General features: G+C 40.3%; 1 protein-coding gene across 2 annotated transcripts; it reads right to left on the bottom strand.

Annotated features, from left to right (window-relative positions):
* Positions 1-401: 401 nt before the first annotated feature.
* LOC139645813 (tryptophan 5-hydroxylase 1-like) lies at positions 402-9,180 on the bottom strand. 2 transcript variants are annotated; one of them, XM_071521662.1, is made up of 11 exons: positions 8,939-9,180; positions 6,867-7,022; positions 6,540-6,723; positions 6,156-6,256; positions 5,879-5,946; positions 5,518-5,714; positions 4,725-4,860; positions 4,392-4,518; positions 4,133-4,228; positions 3,778-3,911; positions 402-1,043 (listed from the first exon to the last, which is right to left on the bottom strand). In XM_071521662.1, the coding sequence occupies exons 1-11, from the start codon at positions 9,032-9,034 to the stop codon at positions 869-871; spliced, it is 1,470 nt and encodes a 489-aa protein (XP_071377763.1). In that variant the 5' UTR covers positions 9,035-9,180; the 3' UTR covers positions 402-868. The 2 variants fall into 2 exon arrangements, with proteins under 2 accessions (XP_071377763.1, XP_071377771.1); XM_071521670.1 differs by lacking the exon at positions 3,778-3,911.
* Positions 9,181-17,893: the final 8,713 nt, after the last annotated feature.

Here is a 17,893-nt window from a genome sequence, read left to right as displayed (position 1 = left end):
ATCATGTATATTTGCTGTAAATTCACATATCTGATATCTTCAGTTCTCTCTTGATGTTTCATATTGCATATATACAGTCACTTGCATATTTTTATATAACCCCAAATCATTCAATTTGCTCTTTTCTTATATACAGTATATTCTATTTTTCTGCTGTATCTTATTACTACTCACTACTGCAATGACCCTATTTCCCCACAGCGATCATTAAAGTTTCATCTAACCTTTTCTTATCCTTTTTCACTATTGTCAGGCTGGGCTGCATGATGGAGCTGTGGCTGTAAATATACAGGCTGGAATTAAGGGTGAAGCTGAAGCAGATAACAGTAACACCTCTCCCATCTTTAACCACACACACACACACACACACACTACAGTTAAACAAGAGACAATTGTTGACAGTATTGAATTATTTTAATATTTAATATAAACAAAAAATAAGAGCTACTTCAAAACACATAGGCTATCTCAAACAGATAAGAAAAAGTGTGTCTGTGCGTATGTGTGTGTGTGTGTGTGTGTGTGTGCGTATGTGTGTGTGTGTGTGTGTGTGTGTGTATGTATGTAGTCTACAGCCTGTCTATCTGCTAAAACTTACTATGGAAGGTGGTGGTGTTCAGCTCAGACACATGGATACATCTACTTCACTACACTGCACTAAAACAAACCACTTGACAATAGTACACTGTAGTCTAGATGAGGGTTTCACCCATATGGGTTTTTGAAGACTGTAAAACATATTCATAAATATTTGAGTGTAATCAAAACCAAACCCCACCAAGCCCTGTCCAATCCCACCCAACCCCAGACAACCTTCTCCAACCACTCCCAACCCCAGCCAACCCCACTCAACCACTTAGAACCAGCCTCAGACTCCCAGGTGTTTGTTGAGTCGGTTGAGGGCATCTCCTACGATGTCCAGCTCATGCCGGAGGTCCTCCACCATGTTGGTGATGCTGTTGGTGTCCTTCAGGATGTCCACACTCTGGGTGTAGGGGTTGTAGCGCACCGTGAACGGACGGCGGATGGTCTTGGCAAACTCCCTGCAGACCCAGTAGAAGTTACATATATCATTAACCAAGCTCACCAAATTACATCACCATGATCTTGACCAACCGACTTTCATTGCCACAACCAGAAAAGTAAAATTCCAGGATCAGTCTCTATAACATAACTTGGAAAACTTGTCAGCTGGTAGTCTGCACATTGTGGCAACAAAATAAGGTTTGTTATATTAAAACTGAATCAAATATAATACCATAAATTAGAATATTGCCAGTTACTCCCTTGGGCAAGTACTACATATTACTACATATTTCCAGCACTGTTAGGGTTGTACCTGATTTCACAATAAAGAGAAATTAGAGAATAAGAGTATATAAGATATTTGTAAGAATAAGAGAAATTAACCCTAACCCTAATTGTTGTAGAATTACGCATTGACATGTAACTTAGTATTACATTTGTAACTGTTGACAACATCAGCTAGTCTGAAACCATGAGGCTTTACCCAATGAATCATTGTTACATTTCAATTACAAATGTTATTCTAAGTTAGATGTCAGTATATAGTTCTGCAACAATTGATTTATGTCGTTTTGATACTAGGTACTAGGTGCGATATAAATTAGTTTGACCTGATAGCAGTCTTTTTGTGTTGGAGGCTTTTGTGAGCCTTGGTGACCCAGGGAGCAATATTGTCAAAGTGGACAGCGGGGGCAGGTGCAATGTCTGTCCAGCAAGGTGCAGGGGTGGTTCAGACCTAGGCGTTGGTGTCCTTGGCAATAAAAAAAGTGACTCTCGGAACCTGGAATGTCACCTCTCTAGGAAGGAAGGAACCTGAGCAGGTGCTGGAGATTGAGAGGTACCCACTAGATATAGTTGGGCTCACCTCCACAGACAGTGTTGGCTGTGGAACCAAATTCTTCAATAGGGTGTGGTATCTCTCCTACTCAGGCCAGTGTGAGAAGTGCCGGGCAGGGGTGAGGATGCTCATGAGTCCTAGGCTATCTGCTACTATCTGCAAGAAAACCGATCAAATGTAAACCAAAGTAAACCCAAACATGTAGTGAGGGTTTGCTGGGAAAGCCTGGTGGATAACTGTCCAGATTTCAGATCTCACATCTTCTCGTAAGTCTTGGAGGAGGTTGTGGAAATGGAGTCGAAATGGACTTGTTCAAAACCTCTGTCACAGAAGCACCTACTAGGTGCTATGGCCAGAGGGTGGTTGGTGCCTGTCATGGAGGCAATCCAAAAACCGCTAGTGGACACTGACGGTGTCTGTCAAGCTGATGAAGGAGGCCTTTTGGATCTGGTTGGCACAATGGACTCCTGACTCAACAGAGAGGTACTAGCAGGCCAAGGCTGGAGCTAATGTAGTTGCAGAAGTGAAAGCCCGGGTGTGGGAAGAGTTCAGAGAGGCTAGCCAGAATGACTTTCAGGCGACTTCAGGAACTCAGGAGGGGAAGGCAGGACATAGCCCAGGTTCTTCCCAGCATGAGCAAGGAAACACCGTCTTTGACAAGGCACATTGTTAGAAGGTGGAAGGAGCACTTTGAGGAACTCCTAAACCTGACAGACACAACCTTTGCTCAGGCAGTGCTGGAAAAGTCTAGATGGTCTGAGCCCATCTTCTTGGCAGGGCTCACTGGGGTAGTTGGAAAGTTTCCTAGTGGCAGGGTGGACAGATCCTGAAATGCTAAAGCCTCTGGGTATTATTGGGCTGTCGTGGTTGACATGTCTCTACAATGTCGAACCTCAGATTCAGGAGGATCAATGCAGATTTAGTCGGAGTTGAGTAATGATCTATTTTTTTTACTTTCTCACAGATAATCGAGGGGGCATGGGAGTTGGCTAATCCTTTCTACCTGTGTCTGGTGGATTTGGAGAAGGCCTAGAACTATGTTGCCCGAGGTGTCTTGCAGAAGGTGCTGCGGGAGTATGGGGTCCAGTGGCTGCAATAATGCAGTTGTTGTATGGGACCGTGGTAGTGAAGAGAGAGCTGAGCTACAAAACAAAGCTCACCCTCACATATCATCGTGTGCTTTGTGTAATTGAATGACATTGGGGATAAAGGCGGCCAAAATGAGGTCTCTCCACAGAGTGACAAGGTGAGAAGCTCAGAGATCCGTGAGGACCTCAGAGTCAAGTCTCTGCTTCTCCACATGTAGAGGAGCCACTTGAGGTGGTCCAGGCACTTGGTTAGGATGTCTGGACGCCTCCCTTTAGGTATACAGGGCACAACCATCTGGGAGGAGACCCAGGAGATGCTGGAGGCACTGCATCTCTCAGCATGCCTGGGAATGCCTGGGGATACCTCAGGAGGAGCTGGAGGAAGTTGCTAAGGAAATGGACATCTGGGCTGCTTGTCCTATTGCCAGCACAGCCCTGACCCCGATAAGCAGCTAGAAAATGGATGGACGGATGATATCAGGTACAACCATAACAGTGTTGGCTATCTGTAGTAATGCCTTGGCCAAGGGAGTTACTACATTAATAGGTCCTAAGCAGCAATGTGTCACTGGTATTGTATAAGACTGACTGAAGGTCTCTGTTACAGGGATAAGTAAAGGAGGCAATGACTTGACAATGATGACTTTTGTTATGTCAGTCACCCTGACAAAACTTGTCTGATTATGTTGTCACAGCGTTGTGGCAATGAAGTTTGGTTAGCTGGGTAGATCACTGCAAGGGATATTATTTCAAACTTGTTACTGAGCTGATGAATGACTAAAATACTAAAGGAAAACTCCATTTACAGAGCAGTTGTCCACTGACCTCATCTTAGTCTTGGCTTCCTCAAAGCTCTCTGAAACAAAGTAGACATCTTGGAAGGTAGTTATGATGCACTCCTGATTACAGGTAACCACAGGGTCAAATGGAAGGATATGGGCCTTGCCAGAGAGAGCGTGCTAATAGAAGAGAGAGACATTCTGTGTTCAGATTTACATTTTAGTCATTGGCTAAACATGCTGGGAGAATTAACCTGTAGTTAATTAGTAACCTGGTTATGGGTTAACCAGAGTATTGCCGTAAGACAGGTTACTCTGGTAAGAAAACGTAACCGTTGACTGTAGCAGATCAACTTGTCCTGGGCATTCCTATGAAGTTGGTCAACATTTCACTGCATTACCTTGAGCTCACTGATGGAGGAGAGGAGGCCAGCTCCATAGGCCCTCAGCCTGCCCTCCTGCTTACACAGACCAAACTCCACTGTGAAGAAATAACACTGGAACACAACAGGTTTTAACATTGACATCATGCAATTTATACACAGTTGGATAAATGCTACCATATGTCAATAATAGTTACAGCAGTAATAAGTTCTGTTGTGTGTGCTGTGTGCCTGTGTGTGTGTGTGTGTGTGTGTGTGTGTGTGTGTGTGTTCTCACCGTGGCTAGTTTCTGTACTGAGTCATCTGATGCTCCCAGTGATGCTAGACCAATCTCCTGAGAGAACTGAGCAAAGCTGGGCTCAGCCAGCAGTGGAACATGACCCAACAGCTCATGGCATGTGTCTCTGCATCACACACACACACACACACACACACACACACACACACATAAATGTATGACAGGTATAGCCGATATGATATGCTTCACTGAAGTATTCACAATAAAAAAAGGACAGTATTTTGTCTTTGCAAGTAAAACAAAAGTGAATATGTGTGTGCGTGTGTGTGTGTTCATGTTTGTGTGTGTGTGGGTGTGTGTGTGTGTACTCACGGTTCAGGAGTGTACAGGGGGTTGGAGCTGTGGCGGACATACTGGGTGCAGTGGAATACTCTGAAGGCCAGGCCTGCTAGGAAGTCTCTGGGGGAGAGGTAGCCTGCTACCGGCCTGATGGTGAAGCCTGAGCGCTCTACGCACACACACACAGACACAGACACACACACATTGTCCTTTAACAAACACTGCATCCCCAGATCAGCCACATCACTATCATATTAGATGTGATCAATGATAAGAACATGAGAAACTGTATCACATCGAATGATGTGTCATTAGTATTATGCCGGCCGCAAAGTCCAGCAAGTCCATGTGCTGATGTGCCTAACAGTCTCAGTATTTTCCTTGTTGAAGTGCCATGTCTGAAATGCCTGTGGTAGTAACCTTTATATGCTAGCTAATGCTCCTGCTGCCACTATTTTTCACTGCAGCTGCATTGGAAGATTGATCTTTCCATTTCACATTTTGCTTGTGGAACATCGGGCTGGCTAGTAGAAGATTAATTTAAAGTTCCCTGGTTTTCTAATAAGGTGAGTCATTTTACAGCAATACATTATTCCGTTTAGGTTTTGCTTATTGTTTGCTGGAATTCTCTGTTGTAAGTGAGCCTAATCTTTTGTTGAGGGTGTAATGTTAGCGTAGTAGGCTTTTCTAAGTGTATGTCAGCAGTAACGATAGTTGTAAAGTTATAGCAGTCAGCCATTGCTGATTTCATTGTATTACATTGTTGGCCAGGTTGCTCACAGCTGGCAAGCATGTTACTTGCGGTAAGCTAGTGTTGACCGGTTACCCTTGAGAAAGCGTGAGACATCCTCCAGCTGAGGGATGTTGTCTTCCCTGTAGTTACAATGCGTGGTCAGCAGGGGGAGGTTCTTCAGATACTCCCTGCAGGCATGACTGGGATACAGCTTGTTGAGCTCCCTGAACACCACACCCCAGGTTCCCACCTCCTCTGCTGTAAAGTCTATATGAGGAATAGGATCTCCACTGAGAAACAGAGAGAGAGAGTTAGAGTTGAAATGATGGGAGAAACAATGTAGGGAGGCAGTGGATGGGTTAACAGTATATGTGATGGCCCAAATGGAGCTTTAAATCACCCAAACCAAAATGACACTGTATTTAAATTGCAATACAGTTATGACGGAACTTACTGTTTGTAGCTCATAGCCAGATCAGCAAAATATTTCCTTCTTTTACGGTATATGTTGTCTTTGAATCCCTGCAAAAAACAATACACTCACAATTTCTCTTTTTACATTTCCTAAATTTCCACATTATATTCCATGACAGAAGCAGAACTTGTACTTATGAGGTGGAAAAACAGTTTTAGTTGCCTTTTCTCACATCTCAGACAGGATAATATTTTTGCAAACCACAACTACTTCAACAGCATCAGGCAAAGTTTAGCTGTAAATGTGTCCCACATACCGGATGGTCTGCATCTAATTCGGAGCCATACATTAAAACCCGGTTGGCACACAGATCCAGATCAGAAATCTTCTTAGGGAACCAGGGAACGTCAGCCATATCTGAAATAGTATTCATGTTGATTATTATGAATGTGCCTGTTTCTTGCTAGATTTGACTGCTGCTTTTGCATGTAATCGTAACATAATTTCTATTAGGTATGTTTGTCCTGTATAAATTACATTCTCATAAAATAAAATAAAATACTATTAATGTTGGTGTTTGTTGATAGGCTGACACTATGGTAATTACAATGTTATCATTAAGTATGCCTGCAGAAATTGATATTTTCATGAAATTATGATCACTTTCATCATGTCCCTTTTAAAGTAAAGTATAGCCTACCATCATCAGGTAGAGTGGAGTTGTCAGGTGGATTCATCTCAACGATATTAGTGTGCTTCCTTAGCAGCTGAGTCAGCTCCTTGAGCTGCTCATGGTCGCTGTCACAATCCACAAAGATCTCAAAGTCTGAATTCCTTCGCTTGGATTTACGGGACTCAATATGAACAAGGTTGACATGTTTGTCCTGCATGAACATAGCACATGTGATGAATAAAATTAAGAAAAAGGTTCAAAATGCAGTTAAACCTACTAACATATAATGAAGGTCATTTGAACTAAAGCTTTGATGAAGCATCCTAACCCAGGTTCCCACACCCCCACACTCACTTGGAAAAGTTTGAGTGCCTTGACGAGACCACCAACTTCGTTCTTCAGTGAGAATACGATGGCTGCACGGCCTTTCCCAGAGCTGGTAGGCCTACCAGTGGAGAAGCTCTTGTTGTCCTTGTTCTCATCAATTTTACTGAATGTCACCTTGTTCATCTGGGGGGAAAAATACAATTATGCACAAAATGTGCATCAGTTTCTTATGGGCAGAAATGAGACAGCAAATAGACATGCTCCCATGTCTGATGGCTTATTGACCTATAGATCCAGATTATATTATTATTATATCATTATAGATTCACAGAGCAGCAAGGTAAAGATGACTGACAGAAACCAAGAGGATTTTCATGGGATGAGAGTACATTTTCTGTTTCACAACAGTTGTGTGTAAAAACCCAAATTTATGGCTTTAAAACAGAAAATCCAGATTAACTAAAATTACGTTGTAAAGGCAATCTGCTAATTTTTTGTGCCTCAGTTGCTTGAGCTAAGTTTTTGTCTTATCCACTATGAAATTTATGCAAATCAGGTTGTGGCCCAAACAAGCCCTCGAAAAGAGCACTACACACACAAATGGCCCTCTCATCACCAATTGCAAGCGCGAACAGCTTCAACTATAAGAACTCTGTGTAGTCTTAACACTACAATAATTTGGGGGAGTTGGTGTTGCAAAGCGTAACTGAAATGTGCGCAATCTTGGTTTTCACGGCCTCACCTACAAATAACTATTATTTGTTCAAAACAATGATATTTAAATATAATTTACATATGCATGACCATGACAGTTGCAAAGAGGCTTTATTTTTTGACCAGCACTGATAGACAGTTTTCCACTCATTGCACACAGTTAGTGAAAAGCCATTTTGACTTGGTCATTTTGGTCATATAGTACGCATTCCTCCCTGTGTCAACCTTTACTAAATCTGTGGTTCCAGATGTCTCAGAAGTCTCACGGCGTCTGAATTCTTAAACAGTATTTGGTATTTTTGGTCCTGTGATTATTTGTTTGAACAAAATGCACCTTGAGATTTCAGGCCTGAACAGCAACATTCCACTGCTAGTCAGAGCAGAACCTGTGACGTGAATTCAGATAAAAGGTTTATGGTGTCGTCCAGTGTTGGGAACATCCTAAAAAGGCTACTTGGACCGTGTCTAAAATGACCATTATAGGATTGGTTGTGTATTGATTGAGTCAGGTAATGTTTGTGTCATTGCTCATTCAGACAGGGGGCAGCTTTAATGATAGTCCACTCCTAATCCTCATGGCTAGCAGGGGATTAGGCACGAGTCTAACCAGCAATAACCAGGTAGACAAGTGTCCTCACAACACCTTGGCTGATGGAAACAAGAGCTATAAACTCAACTGAATAAACTTGCCACCAAGTAAGATCATTTATTAAATAAATTGGCAAATGGCAATTATCAAGGTAATTTGCTGCTGATGTACTTCTGTTTTTGAGCCATTGTTGAACTAATAGTATTTTATTATAATAAATTCTTGAGGAATAGCTAACAGCTCACATTAGGTAAATAAAACATGTCACTTTTTAATTTGATATTTCACTGGACTATATCTTCATTGGCATTGACCTTGCATTACTTGACACATCCAGATTTAGTTGGCTGAGCCCCTGAGTCACACCAGAAGGAACTCATTGTCAGTTAGGTTAATGGAATGAATAGGCCTACAATTATAGAAGTATACTGCATATCAAAGTTGCATTCAAATAAATCAATACAGCAAAACTGTCAGTGTTAATTAAACTCTGACATAGTGATAGGATTTTCACACACTGTATCTGTGTTAATTTAACATTTTCACATTAGTCAATTCACAGTAATTCCCACTGAAAAGTTACACTTATTAACACTGGAAATTTTTTTGTTAATAAATAAATCTTTGTTCATGCCAGCCATATAATAGAGACTTATGCTAAACCAAAAAATATTAAGACTGTTTTTTCTAACATTGATATGTTTTTAGTCGAGGTCCTTTAAGAAAGCACAAAATAAAAGAAACAGAACTGCAAAATTATACTGTTTTCCACTCAGCACTCATCAGTCCTACTCACTTCGTTGTTGAGCTGCTTCTCCTCATAAACAGTGTTCATGGAGTCGAAAGACCTTCCTCTGCGTGGCCCCTGCCCGTCAGACTTGTTAGAGTACATGGCTGTCTCTGGATATTCAGCACAAATGTGATCTATAACTAAATAAAAATGTTATTTATTTATTCTACACCAGCTAGAGCCAAGCTAGTACCTATATAACAGTGAATGCTCTGATTTGAAGGCAGCCTCTCTCAGCAGTAGTAGGATATTAGTCTGATCAGCTATGAGTTGCGAGCTATATTGCCAGACAGAGCAAAATGCTGTGGTATTTATCAAGCCAAGGCGGGAGGGGAGGGAGAATGGAGAAAGGGAGGGAGCAGCCATCTCTTCAGGCAGGGTGGAGATTAGAATAGGGTCATGATTAAGATCAGGTCTGAGATGTCACATGGCCTGACATGCACACAACATGAGGTCACAACAATAACTGCTTCATGAGTAGCCCTTCAGTATTCACTTATTTGCCCTAATATTTTTTGCAGAAGCTGAAATAATCTTTTGATATGTGATAAGGTATACTAGCCAATTAGCTCGCTGTTAGAAACATGGGCACATCCTCCTGCCCATTGTCCATGTAATGGAATACTGTGAAAAGAAGATTAAAGGAACAGTTTTCAATTCATCACAACCCTTTAAAGTAATAATTGGCAACATTTTTATATAAACAAATGTCTGTTAGCTACTCTCAATCAATGATTGATAGAACACAATAGTGATTCAACCTATATCCAGTTTATGAAATGTATGTTTTCCTGGGAAAAGTCCTCTGGCACACAGGAAGTGACGCATTTTACATTTCCGATATACCTAGTTATGAGTAGCGATAGCCATCATGGCTCAACAGACAAATAAAAGAGCACCGCCTATAGAAACTCAAACTTAATCAACATCTATTGTCACCATAAATCATGGAAAAAATAAAGACGCGATGACATCCGGGGTTATAGTTTGTTTAAAAAACCAGTAGCAGATGGAACACAGGACAGTCTGTATCTATTAGTGCTGCCTTTGGCCCTGATGGAAGCCTCTGGAACTCAACATGTAAGGGATGTTGAGGGTCCAAAACAATAGTCTGTGCCTTTAAGATGGCCCTCACTTCATACAGGTGCTGAAGGTCAATAAGGGTCACACCAGTAATCTTACGGCACAGCTTGACAATTTTTTCCAGTTTGTTCCTATTTTTAAGACTAAGACTGCCAAACCAGCAAATCATAGAAAAAGAAAGGACAGACTCAATAAAAGAAGAATAAAACAATTTCATCAGTGACTAGTCTTTGCAACTTCCTTAAAAAAAACAACCGTTGATTTGCCTTTTTACATATAGCATCTGTATTTGCATCAAATTTAAGCTTCTCGTCTAGGACAGTGCCCAAATACTTATATTGCTGCACTGCTGCCACTGGCTCACCACTTAAGGAAAAGGATCAAAATATGGGTAAACTTACTAACGTACAGTGAAGGTCATTTTAACTAAAACTATTTACCCATTTGATTTAAAGCTACAATATAGGCAAGAAATATATTGTTTGTCCTGCCCCCGCCTGAACGTCACCTTGTTCATCTGGGCTTTATTTGCTGGTAGACACCTATCAAGGACATAAAACAATCCCTCCCTTGGTAATCAACACTGTTGTGTGAGTGCTACAAACAAAAGGACAATCCAGGCACTCCAAATGTAAAAATATAAGCACGAGGAAGAAAATATTTAAAAAGCCTTTATTGTAGTGGCTAAATCATTAAAAAAGCCAACATGTTTCGACCACTGTAGGTCTTCTTCAGGGCTTTAAACACAGACAACACGGGTGTGGCCTCACCTATATAATAGCAACAGCCAATGGGAGGCAAGCACATGACCCGGATAATAACATGACAGGTGAAACAAATTGAAAATAATGAAAAAAATATATATAAATAAAACGAAATAACATGAGAAGAGATTACACAGAAATAGAACATGTACATCATACACGGGAAATAAATACCCATATATAAGTTCTTCATAGGCTGAGAGAGAAAAGGATTACAGAAAACATGTGAAGTCTACATCCTCATTGAGATCAGGATACTGTAACACATCCAGTCGATGGATCCAAAAAGCTTCCCTTTGGTTAAGTTTCCATATTGTGTCACCCCCCCCCCCCCCGACCAAAGGTTTAATGTGCTCAATGCTCTCTATGCGCAACTATTGTGTGAGTGTTGAGAAGTACATGGAGAGAAACGTACACAACAGGCTGGAGATCAAACAGATGTGACTGACAGTAGCACTTGTCTCACGCAGTGATACTTTGAATTAAAGCCAGTCTAGCCACAAATCTAGCCACTGCATTGTTATTATTCTACATGGCGTATTGTGTAGAGCTGGGGGCAGTCAGAGAGAGGCCATCTCCGGACGTTGTGACGAGGCCTGCTGGGCTTGAATTGGGGTTGTTTTTTTGCTCTGCCAGGGGCTTAATAATCCCAACGGGTCATAAATGTACTAATGAGTGCATGGTCCTGTAATGATGTGGCTGTTATGAGCAACCGTTATGTTTACAAGCTCTCACCGTCAGTAATTACATTAAAGGTGAAAATAATGAGGTTTTCCCTCTTGGAAAACAATACTAATCAGTGAATCAGACATTCTCACGGAACCTCCAAGGGGTTTATGGCTGCTTTTATCCACCTTCGTCATATATACTCGTCAGATACTCTACATGACAGCAGGGCTTAAACAGGACCGCTCTGGTTTTGTGCAGCTTCCAAGGAAAATTCATTATATATGATCATAGTCATCAGACATGTATGTAGGGATTACTGCATTTTTAATATGATTCACAACATTCAAGGAAGAAAGAGAAAGCAAAACAGAGAGATGTGCCTACTTAAAAATATATCTAGCAAAGAGTGTCAGGACTCCAGTGGTGCAATTGACTGGGAATGAGGATATGGGTTGGTTTGATCCCAGATGGCGGATATGACTATCTGGTAAGGTTTGTGGTGAGGAAACACTGTATTAAAGTCCATTAGAGACACAGCTAGATGTTTGTATCATTATTGGAGCTGTAAATCTAGGCAAATACTAATGGTTGCTTTTACTTCTAAAGACAAATGTTTTTAAGAAGGCCACTTGCTTTGGTAATCACAGTGTTCATAATTTAACCGTATTTACTTAATTTCTGTTTGTAGTACTTGCACTTAATAGTATTTGGGTGAGGTTATCTGTGGTAGATTGTTGCAGCTGTATTACATTTTGTGGTTGTTTGTGGTAACTCATAGTTGCTTTGCGTTATTCATGGTTGTTAGTGGTGTTCCGACACTCCTGGTGTACACTAAGTGGGCATTTACTGCATTTACCAATGCACAGGATTTGATGTTGCAATCCTTTGTGCCATAATTCAAGGTGAACATTCATATTCAGAAACCCAATTCAGATGTCAAAAGAACAATGTACTAACCCACCAATGGTGACTATAGCGGACATCAGGCTATGCTGTTGTAAATCTACAGGACCATCAGACAGGCATCACCATTAGCCACCTAATCTGAATGTTACACAATTGAGTGTGAGTGCGGCTATGTCATGGGGGCACCTGCCTCCTGTTGATGTCTCCAGTGATTTGTGTGTCCCAGAACCACCCTCCACTACACCTGATCTCGACACTAAATACATCTGAAGTCGGTTCCACTACTCTGTACCTACACTTACGGTAGAGCCAGATAGAAAGCGACGGGACTGTCTGGCACCACTGCCGCCTCCTAGAATCGGCTGCTTGAGGGCGTATCACATGCGTTTCCACTGTTTTTTCGATAGGATCACAACGGAGGAAAATCATTGCTGTTGCTGCTACAGAGATGCCGCTGTGTTTGCAGCTTTTTTTTTTGGCGCCTGTAACAACGCATTATGTAATAACACCCGCATTTTGTAATAATCTGCCGCATTTTGTAATACACAGCCTGAACGCAATATGTAATACATTTCCCTGCATTTTGTAATAAATTATTACATATTGCGGTGGTTATTACGAAATACGGGAGTTGCACTTTTTTTATGATGAAAATGTAATAATACAGTGCGTTATGTAATAACCAGCTATGGTTCTTTCTATCGTGGCTACTTGATAAGTAGTTTTTGCAAGTTAAACTGAACTGTTTGTATATTAGAAATCCACTGCAGATCAGTGTGTTGTTAGGCTTTATGCTGTGGTTGTTTTTCACTTAACTACTTAAATTCTATGAACCCTCAAGTACAGTTTCTATTAAGCTAAGGAATACAGTGACACTTAATGTAGTTTTGACCAATGAAAGATACTACTAATCTACTGAACTAATCATATCTTTTTAAAATGAATTTTGAGTCAGTATGATTCATGCTACAATCCATAAAATAAACATTGTTGTTATAATGTTATAACGATTTTTATGAATGATGACATGGTTGGTTATTGCACCATATTATTACATTTTCATCAAAATAAAAAGTGCAACTCCTATATTTTGTAATAACCACCGCAATATGTAATAATTTATTACAAAATACGGGGAAATTTATTACATATTGCATTCAGGCTGTGTATTACAAAATGCGGCAGATTATTACAAAATGAAAATTATTACATAATGAAGTGAAAATTTATTATATTTTGTCGAGTTATTACATAATGCGGTGTTATTACATAATGCGTTGTTACACCAAAGTTCACTGATTTCAACTTTTCCCAAAACACCGCTCACTTGCCACGCACTGCCAGCTATCCCATCATGCTCCGCGCAAGTGGTTTGCTGCTTCTCACTGAAAATGAATGGAGGCGGTGTGGCCACCAGATGAAACCAGCCAAAGACCAGTGTGTCTTTGGCTTTAGGCTTATCCCTAGTTCCCAACATTACTGTACTGCTACTACTGTCCTCAACATTGAACTCCTGCTACCAACAGGCTAATGGGATGGCTGACGCTGCTGGCTTGGAATGGCCTGCTAAGCAGTTCACACACTGAATTGTATCAGCAATTATAGGCTACAGGGACGGCTGATTCTGCTGGCTTGAGACAGCCCATTCAACAGATCAGAAACCTAATTGTATCAGCAAGCCCACATACCAAGATGGCGGCAGTAGCGTGAGTGCGTGTTTCAAGGTCCGGTCTTGTATTTTGATAATCTATAACTCATCAAATTATTGTGAAATGCTGCTAGACTTACATATTATATTCAAAACTAAAGATTTTATCTATATCGAGAATAAATAAATTGATCTGCCCTGCAAGACAATGAACCAAGGACACATGGACCAAGGCCATATATCCTTACAAACTATATGGGAGAGTATTAAACAGATAAAAATAGATATGATCGGTGATAAGTCAGTAAGTACATGTAACCATATTCCAACCTGAATATACTTTGTATTGTGAAAATGTAAATAAAGTTGTTAAAAAAATAGATATGATCTAGACTCAAAATTTTAGTTAATTCAAAGCAGCCTTAGCGGCATTCAATGCTCGTTAACTACCCAGGGTGATCAAGTCTCTGAAATCCGCCTTAGTTCAAAGGATGATGATGTTCATGAACTTTTGGCTCGTGTCAAACAACTTGAGAAAGAGAAATCTTACCTGATGGATAAGGTTGAGAAGCAAGATAATAGAAGCAGAGCGTCCAATCTCCGCTTCATTGGAATCCCTGAATCTGCTGAGGATAGAGATATTCTTGGCTACATGAATGATTTAATCCCAGCGCTCCTTGGACAAGATAATTTCCCCACTCCACCGACTATAGAAAGAGCTCATTGCACACCCACTGTTTGGCGACAACAAGATGGAAATAGTCCAAGGCCAAGTGTTTTGTTTGGTCAAGTTATTAAACTTTCAGCATAAATTGAAGATTCTACGTATCGCAAGAGAGAAGAAAATATCTTGTGTACAATGCGCCCGGATTCATATATTTCCAGACTTCGGTGTTGAGCTAACAAAGAAACGCTGCATGCTTGGAGAAGAACCTTATATGACCCTCCTTATGCCTGTGTGTTAACAAATGGTCTCATATCTAATCCATTCCAGTTATGTAGATCTGCAAGGCAGAGGTTCCCTTTATGTCCGGGGCTATATGAGAGGGAATCCGCTCATTCATGGGGTTAATGTGGGTAACACTCAACATAAGCTTTTGCTTTATACTGATGATATGTTTTTTTGACCCAACCTAAAATATCTATACCTGCTTTACTACAGGTTGTTGAGGATTTCACATTATTGTTTGGTTATCGCATCAATTGGGATAAATCTGACCAGCCACTCAACCAGTGGAAATTCAGATGGTCTCCTAAGGGTATCAGATATCTGAACATTCTTATAGCCCCCAATTATAGGGATATGGTCCAGGAAAACATTAACTGCGGCTTCAAAAAATGAGGAATGATTTTGATAGATGGTCCAAAATGTATCTTTCTCTATGGGGTAAAATAAACTCTCTTAAAATGATGCTAGCACCTGTAATCTATTATCTCTTTGCTCATCTCCTTCTGAATATCTCAGATTCCTAGTTCAAGGACATTGACAGACATGTAATAGATTTCCTCTGGGGTAACTCACATCACCATTTGAGAATAAAGAAACTACAGGCTCCCGTAGAGAACTGTGGATTTGGTCTCCCAAACTTTAGATGGTATTATTGGGCTATCAACGTCAAACATATGAGAGTGTGGTTACCAAGTTGGAAGGAGAGGGCTAGACCGGGCTGGTTCTAGACAGAGTCTGAGGCCTATGGGGGACTTTCACCCTGGCTTGGACTTTTTGGTGCAATAAGATCCCAACTAGATGATCATCCAATTGTTACCAATACCAGAATGTTGTGGGGCAAGTTGCACAGAGCGGGGCGCTGGGACTGTTACAAGTGTCCTCAGCCCCTCTGTGGCACAATAGACCTCGTAAGTCGAATGACGTCAGCCTTGCCCAAATATGGCTCACGGTTCCATACCGATTTCTCTGTAGGGAAAATTAATGGGGTTTCACATAATCGTCTCTGTCACAGTTTACGTTTAATGCAGGATTTTCAAAGTCAGTACGTTTTTACCTACATATATTTATGTCTCTAATGGTACTGGGTCCATTGATTTCTGTAACCGTTTTCTAGTCTAAGTAGCATTTTTTCTAGCAACAAGCTAAACACTAACTCAGTTAGCTAGCTTCACAGTATACCATACATGTACAATTTGTTGTCAGGATGTCGCTTTTTTTCAGTATGCACATACACTCATGCATCATAGGGCTTTGCCTTCACTGGCTGGGTAAGACCTCTGCTCTTAACACATAAAACTCACCAGAGATGTAATGTCTAATTTGTTGCACATGCCCACATACTACGTAATTTACAGCATTGAGAGATTTGTATGCTCGAAGACTGTCATTTTTATATGCTAGGCTTTTCAATGAAATAGTATATATGTCTGGTCATTGGATGGGTGGCCATTTGGCCATGTCTACAAGCCATTCATCAACTGGGATTGAATAAGGGTCCGGCAGTCATTCACCAGTACTTAAAACAAGTTTTTCTAAATAATCTTTTTCTGCCCCTGAGCTGCGTGTGCATCCTCGGCTGTTTGTAAACGGGAAACTCATCTATTGGTTTCTCTAAAAGTGCATTATTTTGGTTTAACTCTTATCTTCACAACAGAAAACAGTGTGTCTCTATGCAAGGGAATCAGTCTGATTTTTTAAATACAGGAGCAAGGGGTACCTCAAGGGTCAACTCTGGGTCCTCTACTATTTTCTATTTTAATGAATGAGCTTCCAATTAATTTGTTCTAACTGCAGTGTAAATCTATATGCAGATGACACTGTTCTTTATATGTCTGTTCTTTATATGTATCAAAAATTCAAATTAAAGTCCTGTCAGATTTCAATAATATACAAAATTGGTTAATCAGGAATAAATTATTACTCAATAAAAGAAAATCCTATGTCATGCTCTTCGGTACTAGAAGGAGTCTTAATTAAATTAAATTCACACCTTCTTGAAATTACATGTGATGATGGTTCACCACTTGAAAAGGTTGATGCCTTGAAATATTTAGGTTTATGGGTTGACCCAGAACTTTCATTTAAGCCCCATATTGACTAGTTGGTAAAGAAAATAAATATAAGTCTTGGTACTCTGTATTGGTCGAAAAACTGTTTTACACTGAATGTTAGAAAAAAAATTGTTGCTATTGTCTGTTATTGATTACACTGATATTGTCTACCAAAGTACATCTAAACACTTCCACAATCTCTTAATGTTGTTTACAATACCAGATTTTTCCTAAGTTGTCCATTTCATACTCACCATTGTTTAATGTTTGATGCACTTAATTGGTCCTCTTTATAGCAATATTCCACTTAGTTTTAACATGGGGGTTATGCGGCTCTTGACTGCCATGAAAACCACAATATAAGCTACTCACCAAGATCGGATGCAGCGGGGACGAGTTTGTAGCATTCAGATTTTTACTTCCCATTCATTTGAATGAGGCCACAAAAATAGCCTGAAAAGTTACATTTAACACGTTCATGAACATATTCAACAACAGATCCTGCTACTGTGATTTTCAACTGACTTTTGGTTGAACATTTTAGAAAGTCATTTTCACCAAACAGCATTTTTATTGATAGACGAGAACATAGTGAAACGCTACAAACTCGTCCCAGCTGCATTCCATCTTGGTGAGTAATTTTTATTATGGTTTTCATGGGGGTCAAGTGCCAAATAACCCCGATGTTAAAACTAAGTGGAATCTTGCTTTAAACATAAGAAGACATTTTCATTGGTTGCAATTTATTTTTAAATGTATTATTCACTTTAATCATCCCCACTATTTAAAACACTTTCTGGGACTGTACAGGCCATCATATTCACTACATTAAGGTCAGCTGTTTTTTTCAGTTCCCACTGTCTCTAAAGAATTTGGGAAAAGAGCATTTGC

The sequence above is a fragment of the Centroberyx affinis genome, unplaced genomic scaffold (genome assembly GCF_046629955.1).
Source record: "Centroberyx affinis isolate AG114_WGS23_722 - 3 ecotype Tasmania unplaced genomic scaffold, CSIRO-AGI_Caff_v1 ptg000078l_1, whole genome shotgun sequence".
Classification (NCBI taxonomy): Eukaryota; Metazoa; Chordata; class Actinopteri; order Beryciformes; family Berycidae; genus Centroberyx; species Centroberyx affinis.
The sequence above is the reverse complement of the archived record's forward strand: the minus strand, read 5'-3'. Positions and strand labels throughout refer to the sequence as shown.